Here is a 27,901-nt window from a genome sequence, read left to right as displayed (position 1 = left end):
AGCTCACAGATACTACACTACGAATGTACAATACAATGGTCACTCTTATTACTGTACTAAGAAGCAGTAATTTTTTAAAACTTGGCCTATTAACAGATTGTTTAGTGATTTGTTTTATTTTTGTAGCAGTGATCAGTAGTAAGACTTCTTGCACATCCTTTATAATTATTGCATTTCCTACACATTGCATTGCTTGAACAGCTTCCAGTCGGATCCTCCGTCCTACTGGAATGCTAAAGGAAATGATTAGGGGAGTAAAGGCTCAGGATGGAAGCAATACTCTGGTGCTGCTGTAGTTCACTTAGTCAAGCAGGCAACCCATATACTGGAAGGCTGCAGGAGTCTGGGTTTGATTCTGCCCTGGGTCTGCCCCTCGTTTCATCCCTACTTTTGTGTTTGCTCTCTGCTGCCTGTCCTCTCGAATAAAATCAAAGATCCAAAAAGAATTTGAGTTATATTCTAAAGGGAGATTTCTCTGGAAACAAGTTCATGTTCAAGTAGTAACATTTTATTTTTTAAGTCTTTCTGTCAAAATTATTCAGTTTCACTATATAAATTATATTCTGAGTTCATACCATGGCAAGTTGGCCATCATCCGTTTCCAGTAACAGTTCGCAGGAATCACTGCTCTTCCTACAGTATTGTTCAGATTTGAATGAAACCTAGTTGGGTCTTCAGTCAAACTGTGCTCAAGGTCAAGTTCACATTTGTCACTGGGGTCAGTAACCTGTAAATTGTGATGGATCTTGAACTGGATGACCTACTATGTCATTGATATTCTGGTTATTTTCTATAATGCAAGTTATGAATAATTTGTTTTTTGTAGTTTCATTTACAACACAGTAATTTGTGTCTTTCTATAAACATGCTAGTTTTCTTCAATTTTCTTTATTTTTTTTATTAAGTTGCTTGCTTAATGCATTTGTATATTAAAGTTACTTGTAAAGATCTTCTGTTATTAAAAGACTAAGAATCTTAGAAACAGGACCCTTTTTTGGTTGAAGTTGAAGTAAAATATTTCTAATTTGTTTTATAACAAATTAGAAATTATAAAAACTTTTTCAGTTTTTCTTTCTTTGTGTTTTTTCTGGATTTTTTTGTCTGTATGTTTCTGAACCTGTGTTTATGTGACGTGTGTGTGTGTTTAGGTGGTGGCAGTAACAGTCCAGGGCGTCCCAGAGGACGTGCAACCTCCCGTGGTAACAGCTGTAAGCCCCTCCTCCTTCCACGTGAACTGGTCTGAACCTACTTTTCAAAATGGAAAAATACAGCGGTACCACCTGAACCAGACCGGTGTTGGAACTATATTCACGCACATCGATGGACCCAGAAATTTCACAGTGACTGGTAGGACATGGCGTATCCTTCTCCTCACTTTTCCTTACTTGTTCATTCATACTCTGGTTTCTGGTTTCTTTTCTTGTTACAGTCTTCATTGTACTTTCCTTTTTCTTCAGCTTTCTCCTCCATTGTCACACTTCTTGTCCCTTCTTCTCTGTCGTGTGTTATTTTGTGTACCGGTTTGTAGAAGCTGTGTAATGACTGAATTTACACCTGATTGCTGCCACATGCTCTCTGTCCTAATTGCCTACACAAACAGAAACATATTGGCATGTATACACATAAAAGAAAGAAAAACACACGATACATAGAAACACAATCAAACACAACATGGTTAGAAAGATCACAACACAAGCTGAGGGTCACGTAATTTCACAGTTGAGAGAACAAGTGAATCCACAAACAATCAGATAAATCTACCAAAAGATTGACTCAATGAAAAAAGTCTCAAAAGGGAAAAACAGACATGTTGACCTACCTTCATACTACAGATCTGCACATGAATATGATGGTGTCAGGGCTGGGCGATGTGTGAGTCTTGTTTTATCTACCCCAAGGAGGAGCAGTGTTGTTGGCCTCCTGCCATGAGTTACAACACACACATACACACACACACGCAAAAACAAACATCTGTATAAAAAATACTGTAAAGAAAACATTTGCTGTCTCTTATAAAACAGATTATATTAGTAACAAAGGAAAATACAAATCGAATATCATCACTGTGGGTGTAGTAAAGTGTATTTTGGGACTAATATAGCACTATCTGAAAATGTTGAGTCTTTCAAAGCTGATTGCATTACCCCCTTTTAAATTTTTATGTATAGGAGTCAAGTGATGACATCTTTTGAAGCTGAATTTCTGTGGCATTTTCTCTTCACAGTTCTCTACTGTGCTCTGTGTTGGATTCAGACCAGGCATCAGCTTTGCCAGTAGCCAATAGACTATTCCCATGGTGCCTGTGGTTGGCTTGTATGGTCAGGAGTTGTGTGCATGTGTGTTTGTATGTGTAGGCACGAAGCAAAGCAAACAATGCCAAATAGAGATGGTAATGTGCTGTAATACTGTACCAGCCCCGTGTGCCAGTGTAAGCAACCAGCGTGTGTGTGTGAAATTCCCCTGTCCCCCAGTGAGACACTGGAAAACTTTCAGCCAAAATCACTACTGGGGCAGTCTTTTTCTCTCCTCCTTTATTCCTCTCTCTCTTTATCTCTGAACTTTGCAGCTCTCCTTTTGGAGCACATCCATTTTTTAGGAAGTCAGTGCAATTTACTGGAGTGTTTTTTGTTTTGTTTTTTTACAGCAGGTAGAAGATAAGATTAAAGATCTTAGAACTTTATTATTTGCAAAATAATCCTTATGCACGACCACGAGTTGCTCAATAAATAGAAAATAGAGAATTATATGTAACTCAGTGGCTAGTACTTAGTGTGACCCTCATTTTCCCATCAAAAAACTGCCTGACTTCTTGAATAGATTTTACAAGAACCATTCCTCAGAGATTTTGGTAATTTAAGCTTTGTGACATGGCGCATGCTGAACAGCGTATACTGTGGTCCGAAAGGATGGATGTGGATGGAAATAGTTAACAGCAGTTCTCAGGTATGCTATGTCGCTTAAACTGTGCTCAGTTGGTATTAAGGGGCCCAAAATATCCTCCACAGTATTACACCATCAGCAGCGGCCTGAACAGTTGATACAAGGCAGGCTTGATTTATGCTTTCATGTTTTCACCAGACCCCCACCAGACAACATCATCCTCTGTTGTCCAATTTTGAGTCCGTGTGAATTATAGTTTCCTGTCCTTAGCTGACAGGAGTGCCACCCGATGTGATCTTCTGCTGCTGTAGCCCACCTGCTTCAAGATTCAACATGTTGTGTGTTCAAAGATGCTCTTCTGCATACTTTGGCTGTGATGAGTGGTTGAGTTAGTGTTACCTTCCTGTTTGCTCTGTCTGACTATTCTCCTCCGACTTCGGGCATCAACACGACATTTTCACCCAGAGGACTGCCGCTGACTGGATATGTTCTCTTTTCGGATCATTCTCTGTAAAGCCCTAGAGATGGTTGTGTGGGAAAATCCTAGAAATGAGCTAAAGTTATAACAGTAATTATTATTATTATTATTATACATGAAAAAATAAAGTGGCCTGATATAACGAGAAGGGGATATAACAGGGATAGTGGGATAAATGATATCCAGTGTTACAGATATCACTGACTCTTACAGAAGGAGGAGGAGCTGAACAAAGTGTTGGTCGCTGGTAGAAACAAACTCCTCCTTTCATATTACTCCACAGTGTGGTGTGCAGGGAATGAGATGTATTGTCTATAATACTGAATAGTTTCCTCAGCATCGTCTCTCTGACATCTCCACCAAAAAATCTGAAAAGAATCTAAACATGTATGCTTTTTCAGGCTACAAATAGCTTTAAAATAGTTTTCATGTATTTGTTCATATTTCAGGTTAACTTGTATATTTCATTTGGTATTATTATTATTATTATTATTGTTATCTTTTTTATTATCATTATTCTTGTGTAAAACTTTGAGTTTTGTTTTATTTTGTCCTTATTATCCTGTATGGACTAATCTTCAGCCAGCCATAAACAGACAGGCTTAAAATGTTTTACTTTGTAACTAAGCAAAAACTAATATAGAAAAAGCGAAAAGGTGAGTTCAAGGAAGACTGAGGCAAAGATGTTCAACAGAAAAAAAATTAACAGAAGACAGAAGAGAGAAAGGATCCGAGGAGTGACATGTTTTAAAAGGGAGTGAAGGAGAAACAGAGGAAGGAGTGAAACAGATAAAAAGATGGATGGGCGAATCTAAGTGTTTTCAGTGAAATATGAACAGAAATAATTGCTGTGCTATTCCCTCATCCTTAATGTTTAATACGCTATTATTCATCTTCTCTGCATCTCACCACTGTCAGACAGACACTTCAGGATCTTTCTCACACACACGCTCACTGAAACCACAGAAACTGGTTTTTTTTTTTAGCTATAACACTTACGATTTTAAATCTTTTTTTTATGCAGGATTGTAACTGGATCTGATGAATTCCTCAGAGCAAAAATGCCCTCTCTTATTATTTTGGTATGAGAGGTGTACATTTATCAATGAAAGCTCAAATGAAAGGATAAACTTCCATGTGAGGCTTTTTAAAAAAAACAGTCAAGTTCAAATTCATTCCAGCTGCTTGTACCTGTTGCTTTTGAATTAAGATATAAAAATTCTAAGATGTATTAGTTGCCCAAAGCGTCACCCTTTTGGCTTAAAATACACATATATATACATACATATATATCAGACATTTTAGGAATTCTTTGTTTGCTTGCAGAAAAATCTTCACCGTGATAAAGTGGAGCACTGAATAACAGCACCGTGAGTCTAATAAACCACTATGATGACAGAAATTAAAATTATAGAAAAAAAAGCAACTTCCCCCATTTCTTGTTTATCCTTTTTTGCCGTAGGAAAAGCAACAAACAGACTTGCATTAATGGCATCCAGAGCTGTTTTAAAAAGTGACACTTTATAGAGAGAATTAAGTACAACTGTACAAAGACACCCCATGTGAATCAATATTAAGTATTGCTATCATTAGCTCACAATGAATTATTGCCTGCAATTATATAGATTATGGCATTAATCATGTGTTTAATTGGTCTTTTGTAGGCTCGTTATTAATTCAGAACTGCAGGGAATAGAGTATGTTCTTTTATTTATTAATGCATTTTCCTCACAGTCCACTCTGTGACTGGTACGCGCTATAGGTACAAGTACGTAGACACCGAAGTACCTTTGTTTAAATGCCAAATATGTCTCAGAAGTCTCATTGTTATAGTATGCAGAAAGTGTTCGATCAAGCCATTTAGCAGCAACACACTGTAACCTTCTCAAGAAGTTAAGAATAATTATATGAGGGAAATTGTGGAAAGATTCTTTTAGATACTGTTGATATATTCAGATGCTGAGTGGCTCGATGCTGTTTGTTGGTGTTTACTTAATAAAAGAAAGGCACAGTTAAGTAAAGTCAGAGTACTGACTTGGATCAAGAGACATACTGTACTTTGAAACCAATAATCAAAAGATAATCAAGCAAAATGAATGTATGTTTCAACATTCACTCTAAGCTATGTTAATTAATGCCAATAAAACTCCATGATGGATAGAGTGTGTGTGTGTGTGTGTGTGTGTGTGTGTGTGTGTGTGTGTGTGTGTGTGTGTGTGTGTGTGTGTGTGTGTGTGTGTGAGACATAGAGAGTGAGAACCTGATCTCACTGTTCCATCCCAGACGGTCTCTGCATTAGGGAGCCACAGACAGGAAGTCAAATTCTTAATTATTTAGGAGAGGTGTTATCAAAGCTCTCTTCTCTCCCTTCTCTCTTTTGCGCTCTCTTTTCTTTCATTCTCTGCATCACCTCTTTTTTCTTTCCCATGATAATTTGTTTTTCTTTCTCAAGTCTCAAGTTTTGTTGTACCACCACGCTCTCTCTCTTTTTCTCTCTTTAAATTCCTTCTCAGCCGTCCTTGCATTTCTTTCTTCTGCGATTTTCCCATTTGGTATTTCCACTTTCTCTGCATCTACTCTTTCACTTTTCAATCCCCACCACCCCCGCTCTCTCAGTCTCTCTCTTTCTCTCTCTTTCTCTCTGTATCAGGTGACAGGCATGGTATTGCGGCCTGCGCCCATCATCCTATCATATTCTCTAATGCAAACAGAGAATGGCAACCTGTCAATAAAATGCCGTTTTCAATCACTTATTTTTACTGCAACGCACACACCCAACAGCAGTCTCACATTTGTGTCACTTGTTTGCTCTCTTTCACACGTCCAGTCTCTCTCTTTGACATTTTGCTCGAACACCAACTCTCTATCTTACTTCCAGCGTCTCTTAGTCTGCGTTTCCCTCAAACACAAACACCCAGTGTGTCCAACTCTTACGACGACAGGAACAACTCTTTGTCAGTGAGCCGCTGGCTTCTCGCATCCAGACCCCCTCCACCTGTTTTTCCACTTCCTAGTGATCACTGCTATAATGATTGAAGCTTCCTCTGTCTTTCCATAATCAAGCACTCGAGCGCATGCATGGCTACACACACATGCATACAAGTATGCGCACACACCAGTATGCGCAGACATGGCATCGTTTCTCCAGCAGATCAACACTGCCCTCTTCAGGACCAGAGTTATAGCTAATTTAAAACATACCAAGAAACATCAAAGGGGTTCTTCTTTAGGTTTAAATGTATGTGCACATGCAAATCTATAAAATGACAAGTGCATCTGCACTTATTTTTGCCTTATATAGAAAATGGAAGAAGGAACCAGAGAGACAAGTGATGCTAGACTTTGTAATTGTTTACGTTCAAGGGTGGAATTGATTCATTCGTTTTCACAAGCATGTTCTCCGATCACTCCACACTCCTTCATGGCACGATTATAGGCTGTAATTAATAGGCAAAACTTGAGAATTCTGATGAACTTGTGAGACGTTTTGTTACCACTGAAGCCAGTACCACGCCAACAGAAAGTTCTCTCCTCATGGTGTGCCGTAAATTGTTACAATTTTTAGCTCATGTAGGCAGACCGCATCTGTTTGTGTGTGAAAAAATGTAGCAAAAGGTTACCGTTTTATTCAGCGTTGCGACAAATGACATCATTGGCACCGTAGATATCATTTACTATGGTAGAGTGCACACGTGCAGATACACACGCTTAGTTGCACAGTTAAATAGTGTAACAGAACCTTACGCTTCAGCCCTGGTTCTTTCGTATGGCTGGCAGATTTCCTTTATTTAACCCAAACACAGGGCAACATTGCGAGAACATTGGCACACAGACACATTGATTAGAGCTTGGGTTAAGCGTGGCAGGCTGCGAGGCATGTTAAGCAGGGTAAGTAGTAGAAAGAGACGTGAGGAAGACGCGGTGAAGGCTTCCACTTTGTGTGTGTGTGTGTGTGTGTGTTGGTGCACATTTTCTTTCCTGTATGTAGTCAACACTGGGTGGGTATCGTATTGTAATGCATACAGCAGCTGCGATACACAGTAAGGTTTCTCTTTCTTTCTCTCACCCTCCAAATATACACAGTTGGAGACAGATTTTGATTATCAACAAAATCACAACAAAAAGATGTTTATTTAAACGTTATTTCTACTAAATTACAGATTTAATCTTTGTGTAGTTTAATTGTAATATCATTAGTTTATAGAGTTGTCTTTGAACTTTCGTATTAATCATACACATATCGCTCCTTTTACTACAAGAAATTTAAAATCTTTCCATGAAAAAAGTTAGGATTCGGTTATTTCTGACTCTAAATGCATTTGTAATATTGTAATAATTACAAACATCTATACAAACATCTATACAATTTATTACTAAATAAATTGTATAGATGTTTATTACTATAAAAACACTTTTAATGAGAAATGATTAAATCATTTCTTCCGCACCTAAAATAACGTGCAAATAAAGAATTCAGTACACTACATTATGCAGTCATCCTTTTGAAATAAAGTCATTTTAGTTCTTTCATTTACCTTTGGATTTGATTTGCAAGCTGTTGTATGCTGTCAGCTAAGTGAATGACCATAAAACATCCAGTCAACCCCCAATGTCAACACTTAGGATTTGCATTCATCCTCACACTCGCACCTTACATCAGCAATCAGGCAGGAAATATATCTGAAGGAAAAACAGGTTTCCAAAGAGTAGAAAAAAGAACTTTGTTTAGGTACGTGGAGGATTTTTACATTTGCTTCTACTTTTTAAATCCTATTATAAAAGCTGATTTCCTGTGGTTGCAGCTAAAGGACCACTCAGTCGCGATGTGATTTCTTTTAGACTGCATAGCAGGTGCCTATAAATAAATCATGTCTGGACACAGTAGCCTAAACGCATACAGAGGTATCATAATTATCATAGATCAAAAGCTGATGACATTACAGCGTTGGACCGGTCCTATCCCGTGTCAGTTCCGCGGCTGCCCATCTTTACGTTGTTTCATTATTGAGTTATGGCATGCATAATTTAACACCGACAGATATGGATCCATCCATTGAGAGAGTGTGGAAAGAACAGAGGGAGAGAGAGGGAGAAAAAACAGTCAGGAAGAAAATGAGTGATATCATCTGAGCAAGCATTCCCTTTTTTCTTTCCCTGTTCAATTCTCCCTGTTTTCCAGTTTACTGTTTCCCTTCTTACCCACTTTATCCCTCTCAGTTTATATTTGTGGATTTCATTTTTTGTTGCAAATGTGCACAGTTTATTAAAATGGGAATATGTTTAAAAATGTGGACATGGGTTTACTAAGGCATTGATTTTAGCACATGATCACACATATCTGTGTGTTACAGGTTTGCAGCCATACACAGAGTATAGTTTTGTGCTTGTGGCCTGTACGTCTGTGGGATGTGGAGCCAGCTTACCATCCACAGGATGCACCCTGCAAGCCAAGCCTGCTGGTATACACACACGCGTGTGCAAACACACACACACACACAAATCCTAGTATTTCAAATGTATTTTTCAAATGTATGTCTAATTTACAACCCAATGGTTGGATATTTTTTGTTGTTTGACACAGAACGATATCACAGCTTGTTATAATTTTAATAAATACTGAAATGAAGTATCTCTGACTTTTAGTATTTTTGTTTTTACAGTGTACCTTGTCTCTTTTTGATTTCTTCTTTACATCTATGCTCTTTTTTCTGCTCTGATTTCTGCATCTAATTAGTTGCCCCCTGTGCTTCCTCACTGTGCAGTATTTCATAAACCGTTTAGCTTTTGGCTTTTTCATTGTATCAAGTGTGGACACTTTATATTGTTGAAGTTTATTGTTGTTGTTTATTTGATTTTTTTGATTTGACTCTTGATTCTTCTTGAAATCCATTGCACATCTCTTCTCTTAGATTTCCTGCTATTTCTTTTCTATTTAAATATGATTTTTTTTTTCTCTTTTCGGCACTTTTTAAGCTATTGTTTGTTGTACATTTGTCCAGTCTCCTTATTTCTTTTATTTGGAGCTACTATTTCTTGTTTTTTGGACTCACATTTCCTTGCACTTATGCTTGTGTCTCATTCTTACATAGTCTTTCATCATCTTAAATATACCAATCTTGGTAGATTGACTGAATATATGTACAAAATATTTAAGCTGATAAAAAACTAGATTTTGAACCATCAGTGTTGCTCATTTTAAGTCATGAAATTATAATACTTAAATTTTCATTGTCATCCTGTATTAATGTTCTCTGTCATTCCTTCTCATGGTTTGGGTTTTCTTTTTTCCGGTAATAATAATTTGATCATATATATTGTGCATAGCATTTCAGTGCTTTACTTGTTAAACAAACAGTGCCCTTAGTTAATGAACAATAAGCTTTAATAAACAGCCTGGTTTCTCTACACAAAGTGATGCTATTTACTTTTTTTGAACAGAAGTAGGACTGCTGACTAATTATAGATGCAAATTAATTACTTAAGCAGGCTCTCATTTGTTCTTCTTTTCTTTTTTTATACTCCAGGTGTGTGGTCGAAGCGCAGACACCTAGTAATAAACACATCTGCAGTGGAGCTGTACTGGGATGAGCCATCCCAACCTAATGGACACATCTCCCAGTACAGGCTGATCAGAGACAGTCAAACTATTTTTACCGGAGACCACCGTGACCGGAATTTTACGGACACTGGACTCTTGCCAAATCGCAGGTAAAGAGGATGAACTCGCGCTCATTTATACATGCAGGAATATAAAAACGTGTGTCCATGTAGACGTCGCACATACAAAAACAGTTGACATGCAGCTTCACAATTAATCATCACTGCGTTTGTGTCTTTATACTTGGATCACCCTAATTTAAAAGCATTCCTATCGCCCAATCCACGCCTCTCTCAGGACTGCACTCTGCACATGTCTGTTTGTGTCATTTAATGAGCAAATATTTGACATGCCAATGACGGATGCAAACATTGCACACAAATTAAAATCACGAATCAGATCTGGCTTTTGCTTGCAGACAGCAGTGAAGCGTTGATTTTGTTTATCTGTTTATTTTCATTTAACCTTTATTAATCCATGTCTTTTTTCCAGTGCGGATGTTCTGTTTTAAATATGGGAACGATACCTTCCACTCCCTCCTATTTTGACTCTCCTGTTTCTCCTCGAGCTTCTCTCTCCCAAGACAATTTCTCCTTACCCCAAATAGAATTCCTGGGATAACACCCTGCAGTACTCCAATCTCCTCTATGTGTGAGTGAAAGAGAAAGAAGAGAGAAAGAAGATAGCGCTGTATGTGTGTGTGACGTTTAATTTTCCTTAATTCCAGATAGTCTGCCAGGAGGCATACCTGCTCCGACCCTTCGCTTCTCATCGCTTGTCTCGCTTCTGATTCCTTTCTCTTCCTTCTCACCCTCCCTCCCCTCCTATCCTTTCCTTCTTACCTCATTCCCTTCCTCTTCCCCTTCTTTTCCCAATTTAGCCCTGCGCCAAGAATTACACAGGGAGCACCGGCCCCATTATCCAGACAGACTTGTGTGTGCATGTGCGAGTGCGCACGCTCACATGACTTTGTGTGTGCGCGTGTGTACGTGCGTGAGACTGCTCAAAGTGGCCATTGATTATTTATGACAATGTTGATTAGCTGTCACTTTGCTTCAGCAGCCCAGGAAGTGTCTAAGATGACGAGAGAATTAACCTATTCCCTCTGGCTGGCCCCGCAGGACACACTCACACACACACAGAACCAGATTCACAGCCAAACAGATGCAAATGCCTCACTCACCGATTACCTTCTCCACACACACACAATTTTACTTTTGATATCCCAAGGCGCTGTTTACATTTAAGTAAATATCTTCCAGTGATGAAGTGTTTAACTCCATTCTCCCACTGAAACCTTATGCCATCATAAAATTCTCCCTCTCCATCACTCTCAGTCTTTTTTTCACTCTCTTCCTCTCAGGATTTCTGTCCCTCTGTCTTTCTATCTCTCCTTGACATAGTCGGTGTGTCTCAGTGAGCCACATTTATTTATGTTTTGTGTGTGTGTGTGTGTGTGTGTGTGTGTGTGTGTGCGTGTCTGTGAGAGTAACATATGAGTAGTTTTAATACCTTTTCCTGAGTGCGTTCTAACCCAGTGCAGAGGCACTAATGGCCTCCTGTTTAAAATGCTCTGTACAGGAACAATAACCCAACACCCGCTGCCTATTAACACATGTGTGCTAGAGTTTATAGCAAATTAAAGGCTTTTAATGTTAAATGGTGGCCCACTTACACAGCTAATGTAGGCTTTAGCACCAACCAGCCACGCGCTCTTAAAAGGGAAATCTATCTTATGATGTCATTGTCAAAAGAAGTAGAGAGTGGGTCGCGAGCGGCAGCAAGACGAATGAAATCAAGAGAGCAAAGGTGTATAACAAATGTGAAGAACGGCACAATGATAGTTATTACAGATAAATAGAAAATGGTACAGACAACCTTTAAAGTGTTAAAAACTAAACTTTGCTAGCCTTTCTTCTTTATAGAGTTTGTTGTTTATGTAGTTTAATCATTACATTTATTACAACTTTTAACCTTTATGTTTGTATTTTTTAGTTTTTTATTGATATTTACAATTTATTTATTATTTTTTATCTTCCATTTCTGAATTGGCTTCATAGTGTAGTAGTTTACACAGTCACCCAAAACATCCCCTTGCGTATCAAATCGAATGTAAAAAGCTGTGGTGACCTCTCACAAATAAGGAATCAGCTAAAATAAGCTACTTCCTTCAAATATCTCTACTGTAACCAAACAAATACTTGTGGACTTAATAAAAAATATTTCCACATTTGCCTTACTAGATGAAGATGAAGAAAATAATGCATGTGATGACAAATTTCCTGTTGGTCTGAACATACAGAGCACAGATTTTCTTATGAAGTCCATAATCTAGTAAGATGAAACTCAATAGGCTTAACTCAAAGAAATTGTTGAGATGATATTATAAAGATAATTAAGATATTACTTTAGGGGGCTGATCATATTGCATATACATTAGTAGAGGTTTTCCATTTGTGACTAGAAACATTGGGGAGAAGAGTACTGAAACAAACTGCGATTCACTGTGATTTTCAGGATTTGGTATCCAGCAGTCCTTCTGGTTTTTCAACTTTCTTCTTCCTTCAGCCCAAAAGTATATTTTAACTTGTCTTGTGCTCCATATGGGTGTGGTAGTTCTTGCTAGAAAGAGGTATGACTCTGAGAAGAGAGAAGGTGTGGTAAAAGAGAGACTTTGCACTACTTGTGCAAATTCTTTTCTATTTTTGATGTGTCCGAGAAGCACATTATCAGATATCAGTCATCTCATCAATTGCCCAAGCCTTCATTTGTTTTATCAAAACTGATTTCAAGCTTTAATATCTCTGGTCTCTGCTTTAAACCAAGGTGTCAAGGAGGCCTTTATTACATGTTATAAGGCTTATAAGTCCTCTTAGCAAGCATTGTTTTAATAAGTCTTACATTCTTCTGCTAGTGCCTCCAGTTCTACCACATAAAAATGCTTCTCCTTAGACTGCACTTGCATGCTGTTTCCCGAAAATAAAACCTCCACTTACGTTTGTCATATTACAAGTAACAAATTGCCCCTGTGGTGTTAGGAGATTAGTGGTATGCTCGGTTCATGAGTTGTGTTTGTACGTGGCTCTTTGTTAATTTGTGCTGCTCTTAGTAGATTGCACTGGTCATTATTGAAATGAACAGGTTGCATTTGCTTTAATGTTAACAGATTTGTACTGTTAGTAGATCATCCACAGAATTTTCCACTTCAATTGTGGCTTCACACTGATTTGCTATGATTTACTACATCAGTGAGACCATTGCGTTTGCACAGCTGGCCTGATTTTCATTATAAAAATGCAGGGCAGCTGAACTACCCAAAGTTTGTTCTGGCTATAATTTTTTTCTACTGCACAACATGCACCGCATCGCTAAGTAGATGCAAATGAACAACCATGTAGTATGTTTTGTAGCATGTGAGTAAGACTTGAGTTGATTGGATGCTTACGAAGGATAAAAGATCACTGCCACAGATGGAAGAAAAGTACAAATAGAAATGTTGCAAATTGCTTAGTAGATAAATACACTTGAATACTTGATGTATAGGAATACATGAAGCCTGTAAATAAAGTAAACAAATTTCAGGTCATATACTGACAAATGCTAAGAAATGTTATGGTATATCAACCTTGCACTGTAATGTCTGTGTTGCTTTCTCCACACCTTTCTTTGCCCCACTATCTATTTAGGTACTTGTATGAGCTGGAGGCTAGTACGGGGGGCGGGACTGGTGTGAGTGACAAATATGTTATACAAACACCAGTCTCATGCCCCTCTGGGATCCCACCTCCGCACAATGTGAGAGTGTCAGGCCCCTACTCCATATCTCTTGCCTGGTCCCCTCCTGGTGAGTAGCAATCTGAATGAAAGGACACATGGATGGATGAAAGGCTGGATGGCCCTAAGTGATTTTCTGTAGAGTGTATTAAGTTATTTCAGTCAGAATGGTGTCAAAGATTAGACGTTTATTTTAAGTTCTAGTTGTTCTTTATCATTTGTATATTTAAATTTGCTCCTTGGAAATACTATTTATATTTTTTAGACATTCCAACTCAGAAACCAAGCTTAGCTTGTTACAACTGGTGATTCTTTAGTGCTGTGAATTTATGTGCTAGCTTTCTTTACAAGGGACATTAAAGGTATTGTTTCATGAAATCAGAAAAACGGTGGCTCACACCCACGAAAAAGCTCTGAGTACTCACCTTCTGGCCTCTCAAGACCTGGGCACATACACAGGCATACATGAGCATACACATAGGGCTGAGTTTCATGCTTATGGGGCAGTGATTGTCTGCCCTAACCCATCTATCATTGACTATTACTCTCTCATTAGGCTGATTTCCTATCTCAGAAACCGCTTAAAGGGCCAACTAGCAAAGACACTTCACTTAGTAGTGTGTGTGGGTTTGTGTGTCTTTTGTTTTTGTATATTTTTGTCTGTGTTCATTTATGCATCTTTATACGTATTTCATTGTGTATGTGCACGCGTGAATGTGTGTGTGTGTGTGTGTGTGTGTGTGTGTGTTTGTGTGCACCATTGCAAGATATTTCCATAGGCAGGCCTATTCTATCGTCATTATGGGTTGATTTTAAAGGTGAGGAAATATCGGCTGGGTTCTCACGCTTGGTTAACTCCCTGAGCCCAGAGTCTGGAGTGTTTTCGTCTTGTGTGTGTATGGGTGTGTGTGCATACCTGACTCTCTTGACAGTGTGTGTGTGTGTGTGTGTGTGTGTGTGTGTGTGTGTGTATGTGTCTGTGTACATGCACCTGTGTTCATGTCTTCAAATGCATACACTGACTGCCAAAACACTGACTTATGGCTATTAAAAAGGCATTTACTCGAGGATCAATTCCTCCATCGCGGTGTTGGTGCCTGTATGTGCGTGCATGTGTGTGTGAGAAAACGTATTGAATGCAGGCTTTTAGCTGTATGGAAGAGAACATGCATGAATTGTGTGTGTGTGTGTGTGTGTACACCGTGTGTGTTAAATACAAGATGATAATGCAAGCGATAGGTTTTGAATTAAACCTTTACGGCATTATCACGCCATTATCGCTCACACATAAACACCTCCACGCACATGTGTGTGTATTATGTGAAGGTGTCTTACCTCAAAGTGTGTCCATTTAAAAACCTGAATGTGCTGAAGTCAGAGATGTGTGTGCAAAGGTTTGTGTGTGCATATGTGAGTTGGGGGGTGAATAATTGAAGTCTTTCATTTGTCTGGTAATCAGTTCGTTCTCGAGATATCCAGAGTTCATGAATGTTGAATAACCCATCACAATACAGTTGGCCTGAATTATGGAAAAACCTCCTGTGAGAATATTAACAAAGTCCAGGGGCATGTGTGTATGGGCGTGTGAGTGTTATCTGTATGTATACATTTGTGTGTTTTTGTCTGGTTCTAAGGCCCACAGTGCTGGAATTGTAAAGCCAAAACTTCGGGGAAAAAACAGCGAAAAACTCAGAATATTTTTTTCTATTTTTGTTATAAATCTATCCCAGTAAATGACATAACCACCTAAAGGTTATCGTATTGTTTCTCTTTGCACAGGTCAACTAAATAACAGCCAGCCTGTGAATTACAACATCCTGTTAAATCCAGGGAGTGAAGATGCAATAATACAGCATGCTGGACAAGACCTGCGCCTCACTGTGACAGATCTAAAGCCTTTCACTATTTACTACATAAGAGTGCAAGCCTGTCAGATAGGTATATATTTTTTAAGTGCATGAAGTACCGATTAGGTAGATTGATAAAAACTTTATGGCCATTTTACTTAGTTAAGGTGTTGGTGTTGTGTCTCTAACCATGTACCAGAATTATTTCTGAATGTTTCGTTTCATATAGAGGGCTGTGGAGTAGGAGATGGTGTCTTTGTGTGGACGTTAGAGGCCACCCCAGAAAATCTGCTGCCCCCCACAGTAAAGGCAAGTGAAGCCAATGTTCTGGAGATTCACTGGTCAGCCCCCAAGAAACCAAATGGACTCATCACCTCCTACCATATATACAGGTAACAGATAAACAAATATAGTACACTGAGACATATGGCCTGGCTTTGCCTTCCTATAAATACCTGTTCTTTTCTCCTTAGGAATTAGGATGTAGTTGTGCTATGAGACTGTGCTTTGTCCAAAGGTAGTCTTGTAGGTTGAAAAAGTGTACAGTGCATTTTTGAGGCATGTCATTGTTCTATATATATCGACTGTTTGCCAGTATCATCAGTACTTACACCTAAAGTGACTTTATCAAGTTATAGTGTTATAGTGGTATTTGAGTTTTTTAAACCCTTCTGAATTTTCTATATGTTCCCATAAATGTATCACATAAAATAGAATCAGATTTCAAGTCCTGCTGGTGGATCTATGATTAAAACACAAGAACGTGCAGAAGCCACATGCAAGGCTTTTTTTCACATTCTCATACCTACACTGTGTTCATGTGCTCAGAGTACCAATTCAAACTGTTGAACCAGAAGTAGCACACATGTATCACATACGATTATTACATATAACAATATATATATTTGCCTTTCTATGCAGTAATGGATAAAAGTTTTAGTGATTATACTTTCAGATAAATGTCTACTTAAAACTCTATTTATTGTAACCGTGTGTGTGTGTGTAGGTGTGTGTGAATGTGCATCATTAATACATGCTGAAGGTCGTGGTCTGCTTGTTGACCAAAGAGTTTGTGATCTGTATGCAGGGTCAGACCAGACTAAGCCCTTTAAGTCCTCAGGAAACACACATTAGCATAGCAGTACACACACACACTCAGTGACACATCTGGCATGATCAGACTCAGGCAGACAGGGACTTGGATAAAACAGGAAAATCTCTCTCTTTCCGTCTCTCATGCACACACCTGAAACCCTACGTAATCAGACAAATGGGCTTACCAAAGACATCAGGGTGCTTGCATCAGCTCATGGCTTATACAGAGTGTTTAAGATGTGATGATCCATTTTTTATTTGAATTCCACACAAACTTAGCGTCTTTATCTTTAGAAAACTGACGTAAATATGTGCAAAATTAAAATAGATTTGATATAGTTGATGTTTAATTTAAAAAAAAAGAAACATCACCAAAAAATTGAATATTTAAATTTTTAATGAGGTGTATATAGTATGAAAGTATTTAAAGGAAACTGATGAAAAGCTAATACAAGTGTTTCTTTTCTCTTAGGCGTCCATTAGGAACAGAGGAGGAGCTGCTGGTTTTCATCTGGTCTAGTGGGCCTCTTGAATTTTTTGACGCGAGTCCTGCTCTTCAGCCCTTCAGCTACTATCAGTACAGAGTTCGTGCCCACAACTCTAGAGGCTCAATTCTGAGTCACTGGGCTTTGGGCCAGACATTAGAGGCAAAACCACAAGATATGGCCGTTCCCATCGTCACTCCTTCGGGTAGGTTCACAAAGTCACATGAAAACCGGTATTTATTAGACATGACCTCATTATGATTTTCTTTTGCCAGTTTCAATTTACAATTATTTTGTGTTTTCTTTTTAATAAGTATAACTGAGATCATAGTATAGCATCAAGCCAGTTAAATATCTGAGATATTGATCTGGTTGGTAGTAGTGGAGGGGTTTGTTTATCACTTTTAGCTGCTTTAGTGTTGATGAACTTAACAACAGGCAAATTAGAGGGGAAACAATGAGACAACCATCAAACAGGAATGATTTTACAAGTGGAGGTCAGTGGCATTTTTCTCTCCTAATCCTTTCTGGGGTTTTTTTTTTCTAGTTTTGGATTTAGCTAAATTCATTGTCAGTACTGGTATCACAAGGTGAGACCCCCACAAAACCCTACAGCATCTTGCAGCCCACTGGTGTGAATGTCTCTGACAAAATAGTCAGACTTCATTTGGGTGGTCTGACATCCTCTAGTGGGCCCTTTGCTCTCTGCCTAGCACCATGGAGTCCAGTTGACATTTTCCATAGAATACAAGAATTGGCAGGTTCACCGCTGGTACCCTGGGCTTGTCAAGAATAACAGCAGGTTCACAGTGAGCACATATGACATATCTGAAAGGATCAGTAGAAGGCATGAAGAACAATATGCTGCCTGTATCATCGTTCATCATGGCCGTTTTGGTGGTGGGTCAGCGATGGTCTGTGGAGGCATATCCATGAAGGGACATACAAACCTCTACAGTCTAGGCAACAGCACCCTGACTATGATTAGGCTGAAATCTTCTGACCCACTGTCAGACCCTATGCTGGTGCAGTGGTGCCTGTGGTCCTCCTAGTTCATGATAATGCCCAGCCTCATGTGGTGAGAGTATGTAGACAGTTTTAGGAGGATGAAGGACTTGATACCTTTGACTAGGCCCACCCTCGCCTGACCTAAATCCAATACAGGGGTGGCCAACTCCAGGCCTCGAGAGCCGCTGTCCTGCAGGTTTTAGATATCACCCTGGGTCAACACACCTGAATCAAATGATTAGTTCATTACAAGGCCTCTGGAGAACTTCAAGACATGTTGAGGAGGTAATTTAACCATTATATCAGCTGTGATGGATCAAGGACACATCTAAAACCTGCAGGACACCGGCTCTCAAGGCCTGGAGTTGGCCACCCCTAATCCAATAGAACCCCTCTGGGCCATTGTGTTTTGGTCCATCCGATGCCAGCAGGTTAAAACTCAGATTGTCCAGGAGCTCAGTGATGCCCTGTTCCAGTTCTGGGGGGAGGAGGACCCCATCCATCATCTCAAGCCATGTAAACAAACAAACTACTGAGTATTTTCAGGGTCTTTGAATTCAGCCCTCTGTAGGTTGATAATTTTCACTTCTATCAAACGATATGGCGTCCTTTCATTCTTAACACATAACCCAGTCCAAATCAGTGCTATCTAGTATCATTTGTTTTGTGTTCATTTAATTTTTTTATTCAGTGTATTTCACCTTACCAAATAAAAGCAAGTGCAACAGATTTGTATAACAAAACAAATTTCCGGTGCCTACATAGTATGTTTATGACTTCACTGGGTAACAGGGCGTGAACCCTTTTCTCTTTTTCGCTCTTCTCCAAAATTTTCTGTAACTAACTGCGTTCATCCTCCGCTCATACCGAGGCTGCTGGCTTGTAGCTGGCTCTAAGCTCTGGATAGTTTCATCCAGTTTTCCTTTGTTACTTTCTTTAAAATGTCCGTGTTCAGTTAGATGACGGTCATTTAAGTGTCTGATTAGGTTTGTTGTCACATATGTTTTCGTGGCGCTCTGTCCCTATGATGTACTTTAGCAAACTTTGTGTCTTGACTCACATTTGCATGACTAACACGTATAAAATTATCTTGTAACAGTTCACCATGCTACTTTGACAGGTGCGTATTCAGTCCACCTAAAATGGAGTGAACCAGGACAGGTCAATGGTCTCATTTCCCATTATAGGCTGGTTTACAGGAAGCACCAAAAGGACCCTACGCTCAACTCAACTATTGTTACTGCTCTCACTGTAGAGGTAATCACACACACGTGCATGTCAGATGTCATTCATACAATAAATGTAAAGAAATTTGGACTGTACCTGTGGTGCTTGTGCCATCTGTTTGCCAGTGAGGGGCCTGAAAAGACATAAACACACGCTGCCCATGGTCTGCTATTCCCCACTTCCATAATTCTGTATCATGCTGGATGCTCTAACATATCAGAAATACCAGTATGAGCATGTTTCCTGATACCAAACACACAAACACACACACATATACAAACACCTTCATTCCCATATATATGCATATTATACATTAACAGCTGCCATCTACTCTCAATGTGAACTGGCAGCTCAGCCTGCAAACTGAGTTCACCCAAAAGCTGCAATGAGATATTTGCCAGCACTTGCTGGCATCCCCTATCCACCATACATCTATACATGTGTGTGTGTGTGTGTGTGTGTGTGTGTGTGTGTGTGTGTGTGTGTGTGTGTGTGTGTGTGTGTGTGTCTATAATATAATAATCTGTTTGTGAAAAATTTCAGTTAGTTATCCATTTAAAAATCAAAATTAATTCAAGAGCAACCTGGTTTTAGATAGCTGGGTTGCTTACCACACATAGGAATGAGTTGTGGTTTAATTCCCAGCTGCCCAGACCTGCATGTCATTCTCCATCTTCCTGTTTTTATGCACTTCCCAGTCTATAGACACAAATACCACAAAATAATCTTTAAGAAAAAGCTAAAATATAAACAACTTGAAAAAATTTTAACATAAAATTTTGTATAAAAGGAAGAAAGGAGAAACAGACTGAAAGAATATGGTCAACATTAAAGCAACAAGAGATCAAAGAGGTAGATAGCTGCTAAAGAAGTTAAGAATGAAAAGAGCTAGAATGAGTGAGATGAAAAAGAGAAGGGGAAGGGATAAAAAGACAAGTAAATGAACAAGCAGGGAATGAGACAGAGTGATAGATAGGAAGGTAAGGAGGAGAGCAAAAGAGAGACAAGGTAGAAGTATAGATCTATATTCTGTCCATATGTGTGGCCTCTTCTCCCTCTGTGACCTTTGGCTTGTCACTCATAATTAATACAAGATGTAAATGGAGACCTTTCACCTTCTCATTGATATGGAACACTCTGTGTTTGTGTGTGCCTGTGTGAGATTGTGTGTGTGTGTGTGTGCAGGAGGCTCATTGACATGGCATAGACTTATTTTGGTGGCGGTCATTTGTCACGCAGTTGTCTTCACCACATGCACTGCGTTGTTTAGGAATACACAAAGAGTGTGAAAATTAGAAAGCCTTTAGCTGATTCAGGAAGAGCAGACTTTATCTGAAGGATTAAAATTTGGGTTTTGACTTTGTTCGCATCATTAATCAAGAATGCGATGGCAAAAAAAAATGCCTAAGTCAGGGGTGTCCTGTGGGACAGAACCACCCTGTTAGAGTCCAGCCCACTGGATGGCTTTGCAAACTTTGTTTCTGTCTGAAATGTTAATTTTATCCAACTCAGATGTCTGAATCTTTATTCGTTTTAGAGCCTTCTGACTGACAAAATCATTCCCTGACATAATACACCAAAAATACGTGGTTGGGTCAAAGATCTGTGTTGAGGTGTGTCTTCAATTTGCAACAATTTGTGTAGTGTTTTTGTATTATGTAACAATGGTTTCATCTTTGCGAACAGCTGCAGCATCTATTTGTACTTCTAACATTAAAAGAAATGTCGCTTCCTCTGTCTTTATTTTACTATTTAATTTTCACCCCTCAGCTGTAAAAGACTGTTGGGTATTGGAATCTTACTGACCTTGCTCTCAAGGTCAAAGGTCAAGTTTTCTGAAAGTCTTGTGAATGCAATATCTCGAGAAGAAAATCACATAGCTGGATCTTCTAGGAGGCTGAGTGGTAACACTGGCAATATTTTTTTCACAACATTGAGGTTTAATTTAGATTAAATTGGGTTGATCTAAAATAAGTTTGACAGCCCTGCTAGATTAATTGTAAAATATGGGTCATAACATTAATGTGAAGCACATGAACAGCTTATATTTTGTTTTCATATTAAACAGTCACAAACCAGTCCAGCACTTCTCCCTGTAATATTTTGTTTCAACCCTTAATTAAGTTTTTTCCTCTAAAAAAGGGATCCAGTCTTTCACACTCTTCATCCACTTCAATTTCTTTTGTGCATGTAGTAATTGTGCATATGTGCATGTGTATGTGTGTGTGTATCCATTTGGTATGTGTCTATTTGTGTGTGTATTGATCTCAGGCTGGGCTGGGAACCCTGCTCTGTGCCAGCTTGGCTGATTAATGGGGTCGTCATGGCAATCGGACGGAATGAGGGTACGAAGCGCAGGCGGCCTGCCTCGCTAGACACCTACACGCCGCCTGGCACACACACTGTCTCGCGCACACACAGAAATTCACTCTCCATGCTTTACACCTTTCTGACAAACATGCTTGTCACTCATTCTACCCTGTCAGGTTGTTTTTATTGCACGGTGCTTCATGTTTTGGTTTTGGTCGGGTTTTTGTGTTCTCCTTCTTTTCTCTCAAGTTTCTTCTTCTTTGTGTTCACGTGCTATTGCTACTGCTTCATTTTTTGACAATATCACTTGAGATTCTGGCCACCGGTAATCATTTTGCTGTCAATAGCTCTGGAGCTTTATCGAGTAGATAAAACTCTGTTTTTGCTCGTGTTCAAGCTTTCCACCTCAACCTCCCCACAGCTTACTTCTTTTTCTTCTTCTGATCACATCTGTCACTATTTTAATCTCTTTTGCTTTTTTCTGTCTGTTTCTGTGCGTTTTCTTCTTCAAAACTTCCAGTCTCTTCTGTGGCTAATTTTCTTGTTTCTCTTTAGTGTCTCAACATCGTCGTTCACCTTACTCTTAGATCTTCATTTCCCCAGCTCATCTCTCCACTCTGCCCTCGTCTCTTTCCAGTTTTACTACCTCTTTTATGCCTTTCACCCTTTAACCCTTCTGTATTGCACTCTTTCTTTAGCTACTTCCCATACCCCTTTGCCCCTGCTTTTCCTCTTTTTCCTGTATTTCTCTCGTGTTTCCCTGCCTACCAACTCCCTCTTTCTCCTCCTTTACTCTGCTGTCCTTTCCTCCCTCCCTTGGCTATTCCAGATGTTACACTGTGGCCCTTGGGATCGCTGGTGAAGAGAGACCACAGGCATGTGTGTATTCAAATGTGTGTGTGCGCATTACTTTGTGTGCATACATATGTTTGAATATGGTTGTGTGTGCTTGTGCACACGCACAACATTTCTGTTTGTGTGTGTATAATGCAACAGTGTATGTGAGTGTGTGCGCGTGTGTGCTGTATTAATACATCCCATTGATCAGAGCAGGACCCCTGACAGTCATCATCCCTGAGAACCATCTGGCCGACGCCTGACGCTCCCTCACCCAAACAGAAGCTGACACCCTATTAATCTGCTACCGCCATGCATACATACGTGTGCGTGCGTGTTTCTGTGTGTGTGAATGAATGAATCTGTGACAGTATGTGGAAGAGACAGTGTAAAAGGTTATGTGTTGCGTACACGTGAACATTTTTTCCATGTCTGTGTTTCTGCGTACATGCTTGTGCGTGTCTGTGCTCCACAACTCCACACCGTGCACACACATACGGAGGTATACACGCACCACTCTGCCATCCGCCAACAACAGCCGGCGCTGAAGGGAGCTGAAGGGTGCTTGGAAATTAAGGTTATTACACAAATTGAGCCATATGGTCTAAATATTTCAGAGCTGAAATTTACTAGGCAATAAAAATGGCCCCTACCTCGGTAATGGTGTAAATTACAGCTTAACCACCAGCGCTAATGATGTCCTTCTGTACGCCCCGTAACCAACCGTACATGAAGGACACATTGTTTAAAAAATACCCCAGGAAAAGCGAGGGAGAGAGAGGAAAAGGGAAGAAGGGATGGGGATAGATGGGGAAGGATGAAGTGAAGGGGGGTAAGGAGGAAGTAAAGGAACTGAAGGAAGACGAGACTGAGGGAAAGAGAAATAAAGAGAGGAGTGTAAGAAAGTAAGAAAGTGATTAATGTAGAGAGTGGAGAAACAGAGAGAGAGAGAGAGCTAGCAGCATGTTTACAATCTGTTAGTTTACCATTAAGAACCCGTCAGAGAGTGTGGGACAGCGAGGGCCAGCCGGCGAACTGTGTCTTAAAGCCGATATGAGGTTTCACAGGGTGTGTGTGTGTGTGTGTTAGGTATGCCATCAGCATGTGTGTATTTAGGCATGTGTAGTCAAAAGATGTAGAAGGATGGACGTTATCAGAACATGCGGTGTGTTTGTCTCCAAACATGTTGAATATTACGTTACAGGTCGAAAAAGAAACAACCCTAAACTCCTGATGTGAGTATGTTCTATAAATTCAATAATTTAAAAATATTTAAGCATTTCAGTACATTGACACTGAGTTTGAGATGAACATATCAGTTTGCAAAGTTCTTAGGTCAGTGGTTCCCAGCATAATCTAAAAGGTCTCCCCTTGAACAACATGACCACCCGTTTGTCCAGTACTTGGAGAGTACTCTAGTTATTTCATTGATTATGTTTAATGAACATTTTCAACGGTATATTTGTTATTTTTAGCTCATAATTTCAACTGTCAATCCGTACATTTAACAATTTCCTGTACTAATTATTGGCTACTTTCAACTAAAAAATGGCAGCTTGCTTTTTAAAAATGTTAGCTACCTGTTTATCTAGTATGTTTAGCTAACAGTTTCTTTTTGTTTATCTCATTAAACTAACAATGCCTGCTTTTGGCAAGATATTTTAGCAGTTTTTTCACTTTTATTTATATATTTGAATCATATTCATTAATTTTCTCTGCCTATTACAAATAGGCTTTCTTTTAGTTAACTGTTAACGTTTCTGCTTCAATATGTTCAGGTCAACTCAGCTCCTCAGGTGAAATGAAAAAGTTTTTGGGCTAAAGCTCCACAGGATCCCTGGACTATCTTGCCCCCATAAGGATTTCTGTGTTGTGCTTTTGCCAGCTAATATCTAAAGCAAACATTTGAATGCAATAGGTTTAGCGTCACCAAATGGAGGCTTACTTCCTGATTGTCATGTAGAAGATATAATCAGAAGCACAGGATTTACCTCTGCTTACACTTTATAAATATAGAGGAAGTTCAGAGATTACTAAATCAGCTTAACATAAAGACCAAGCAGAATATTCAAGCTGATTTGGCTCCTAGTAACAAAATTAGCCTACCAACAGTTGTAACACTCACAAATTAAACCTTTCTACTTCCTTTGTGTATTTATTTCTAAATCTAAGTTAAAAACAAATAACATTCTCTCTCACAAAGTGGCTTTGAGACGGTAGTGACTTTTAGGTCTCCAGTGTGACCTTAAATTTGCAACAAGAGAAGCAAATAAACTCTTTAAGATTCGTTCTCAGTCCATGTACCAGAGAAACAAACAAAAAAAAAAACACAGTTACGTGAAATGCTAGCAGTACCTTACGTGCCTGACCTCTTATGATATGTGGCTGTTCTTTAATGTGTATGTGTTACACGTTTTCTAAAGTAACTGTCCAGTTAAGTTTTTCAGCCACCGTCATGAAAAGAAAAGATTCTCCATCTTACTGCAGTTTTATCCTTGAAAGGGTATACTTTTATTCAATTAATGTAGAAGATATACAGATGTTCATACGTGATGGTAAATCTAAAAACAAATAAGTTACATATAAACGGGCAAAAAGCTTTACTTGTTGCATTTAACCCTCTTTTAACTTGCTGCTCAGCAATCTTTTTTGCATCACTTTAACCATAAACCAGCAAAAGAATGTGGCAGTATAGGGATAACAAGGCTTTGCCCTTGCGCTCAGTGACACCCTTTAACAAATGAGGAAGAGAAAAGAGAGGAGGGAAGAGAGAAATGCAGAGCTGAGTGTGCAGAGAGTGAGGAGAGAGGCATGAGGAGGTTAAGAGAGGAGGAGGAGACAGGTGAAGTGAGGAACAAAGGATTAGAGGAGAGAATAAGGAGACTCATATGCAGAGTTTGTTAGGGCCTCGGCCTATCAGACCTCTTAGTTAGAGGTCTCCATCTCTGATTGGAGGGCTCTCAGCATTCTGGATAAACAGCCAAATAATCAGGCTGCAACACTCCCTCCTCTCCTTTCTGCAATCTTTGTTTCTACTCGTGGGTTGTTGGTTTTTTTTTTTTTTTTGCAGCTCCTCCCTCTATCATTCCATACTGCCCATTCCTTCATCACTGCATGTCCATCTGGAGTTTCCCTGCTTCTGTGTAAAATTACAGTTTTTATCTTATGCTCATCCACAATGCTTGCCCCTTCATTCCCTCTTCTTCTAGCTTCCTCAAGTGATTTTTTTTTTCAAGTGAGTTTACGTTCTTACTTCCCTATCTCTTCCTGCTCCGTCGCTCCTACACACACACCCTCTTTCGCTGGGTAATGATAGGTTGGTGTTATTGTGTGTCTGTCTGTGAAGAGGCCACACCACCCAGTGTAGTACTCTCCACTTTGAGTCGGTGTTTAGTACTGCAACCACAATATGATGGTCATCACTTTAAAGGAATGCTGAGAGGGTGCAAATGCATGAGAAAAAGAGAAAAGGACTTGCTATATTTGTGATTACTGAGTCCATTCAAATCTGGAGCATGTGGGAGTGTGACAAGTAACTGAATATTTGTGTTTGCTTTGGAAGTGGGGACTATTTAGTTTTGAGGAGTCCTTCCTACCTCTCTGATGCTGTCTCACACCATGGGCATGTATATATTCGACACTTGGCATAATGTCTATCGATTGGTAGGGAAAAGATGGCGGGGTTGCCAAAAAGCCTGTAGGATTTTTGTGATTCTGGTCAGTCTGCTGTCTCTATCAAGTGGATTTTTAAAACGCTCCCATTCACCTTGCAACAAACAATCATTTCATTACTTTTGATGTTTTTTGTAAAGTTGCGATAAAGAAATATTATTTCCTGAAACATCCTCCAATTTAATTATTATTATGTTTGCCATCAACAACGATCCCCTCATTTAAAATTGTGTGTATAAAAAATATTTTTTACTTTCTTCCCATTTTTTAACTAGCTTTAAAACATAAAACAAGATACATTTTTCTATTGCCTTGTTTTATGGAATAAAGCTTAGCTGAAAAATATCTCATTAACATGCTCTCTTATTTTAATTTCACAAGAAATCTGTGGATTTTTAGCATGCTGACCATTACTCACTATAATTTGTCCACTGGTCTTTGGCTGCATCACACACACAAATATAAACACGCGCACACACAAGAATATATATACACACTAAATATGCTGTTCCCGGGGTCCAGAGATGCCAGAGCCAATCATGAATGTCTGTGTGAAGTGGGCATGCCTGTTCCAGACCCCTGCAGTCCCTCTCTACATCTGTGCTGGCCACAGACATAACACATGCCTAATGGCCACTCCGTGTGTCTGTGTGGTGTGTTTGTGTATGTGTGTGTTTGTGTATGTGTCGCACAAAGGTCTCTATGTGTCAGGGTTTGTCTAACGCACCCTGACTAGCAGGGACACCCATGCAGGGCATTTTGCAAACAGACACAGGGCAATTGTTCCAGCAGCATTGAATTAGGCATGCACGCATAAATATGCACACACACACACACACACACACACACAAACTTGGCTTGAGAGCTTGGCATGGGGTGCAAGAGATCAGTGTGTGGTGTACTGGCTCACCTCAGAAACCTCTGAAAACAATTACTGCTCTCACAGGGCTGGTCAGGGCACAGCTTGTACTAATAGGCTGGACAATTGAATTGAATTGAATGGAACTGAACTGAATGAGATGAAGTGATTTGAGCTGAATTAAGATCATTTAAGTCAAATCTGATCTTAACATGTTTTATCACATACATGAAAGCAGTAAGACACACAATAAAAAAGCTGAAACAGCGTGGTGCCTTATTATCTCTGCAGGAATTAATATGACTGAGCAGAGAAGCCAGAGAAGGCCTGTAGAGACAAACGTCCTAAAGGCAGACCAGTTGGACCCCATTCATCTGTCACTAAGCATTGTTCTTTGATGTATTTTCTTGGGCGCTCATCTTACGTTTACCTATTCTTTTATCATGCGTGGGTTCGATACAAGGAGTGAAATGAAGTATTTGTGTGTGTCCATGCATGTGTGTAGCCATATGCTAATGCTGGTCTGTCTCTGTCTCTCTGCGGGGCCTAGAACTGTGGCCTTTGTGAGATAATCAGCATAATTCTTTTGACAAATACACATGGTTATTCTTAATTAGTATCACACACTGTCCCCCTGGCTGCGGCATGCCTCTCTACCTGAATATCACGCATACCCACAGATGTGCAGTCTCACACACACACACACACACACGTGCGTGAACAGTTCTCGGGACACATTGGTACATACAAAACAAGATGCTCCACATGTGGCCTTACTTGAGTAAATAAAAACAGATACCAGTACATGTGCACATGGTTTAAGGAACACAC

At 39.4% G+C, this 27,901-nt stretch overlaps 1 protein-coding gene across 9 annotated transcripts in view; it reads left to right on the top strand.

The window, feature by feature from the left end:
- The window catches only part of ush2a (Usher syndrome 2A (autosomal recessive, mild)), a 215,687-nt gene that overhangs the window by 167,129 nt on the left and 20,657 nt on the right, over positions 1 to 27,901 (top strand). For all 9 annotated transcript variants that reach the window (XM_085174318.1, XM_085173628.1, XM_085172926.1 and 6 more), the window contains 8 exons: positions 1,149 to 1,347; positions 8,710 to 8,817; positions 9,883 to 10,066; positions 13,643 to 13,800; positions 15,510 to 15,668; positions 15,807 to 15,969; positions 17,145 to 17,362; positions 19,286 to 19,422. In XM_085174318.1, coding sequence (XP_085030444.1) covers positions 1,149 to 1,347; positions 8,710 to 8,817; positions 9,883 to 10,066; positions 13,643 to 13,800; positions 15,510 to 15,668; positions 15,807 to 15,969; positions 17,145 to 17,362; positions 19,286 to 19,422 — 1,326 coding nt within the window. The remainder of the gene's footprint in view (positions 1 to 1,148; positions 1,348 to 8,709; positions 8,818 to 9,882; positions 10,067 to 13,642; positions 13,801 to 15,509; positions 15,669 to 15,806; positions 15,970 to 17,144; positions 17,363 to 19,285; positions 19,423 to 27,901) is intronic.

Source organism: Neolamprologus multifasciatus, chromosome 1 (assembly GCF_963576455.1).
Source record: "Neolamprologus multifasciatus chromosome 1, fNeoMul1.2, whole genome shotgun sequence".
NCBI lineage: Eukaryota > Metazoa > Chordata > Actinopteri > Cichliformes > Cichlidae > Neolamprologus > Neolamprologus multifasciatus.
The sequence above is the reverse complement of the archived record's forward strand: the minus strand, read 5'-3'. Positions and strand labels throughout refer to the sequence as shown.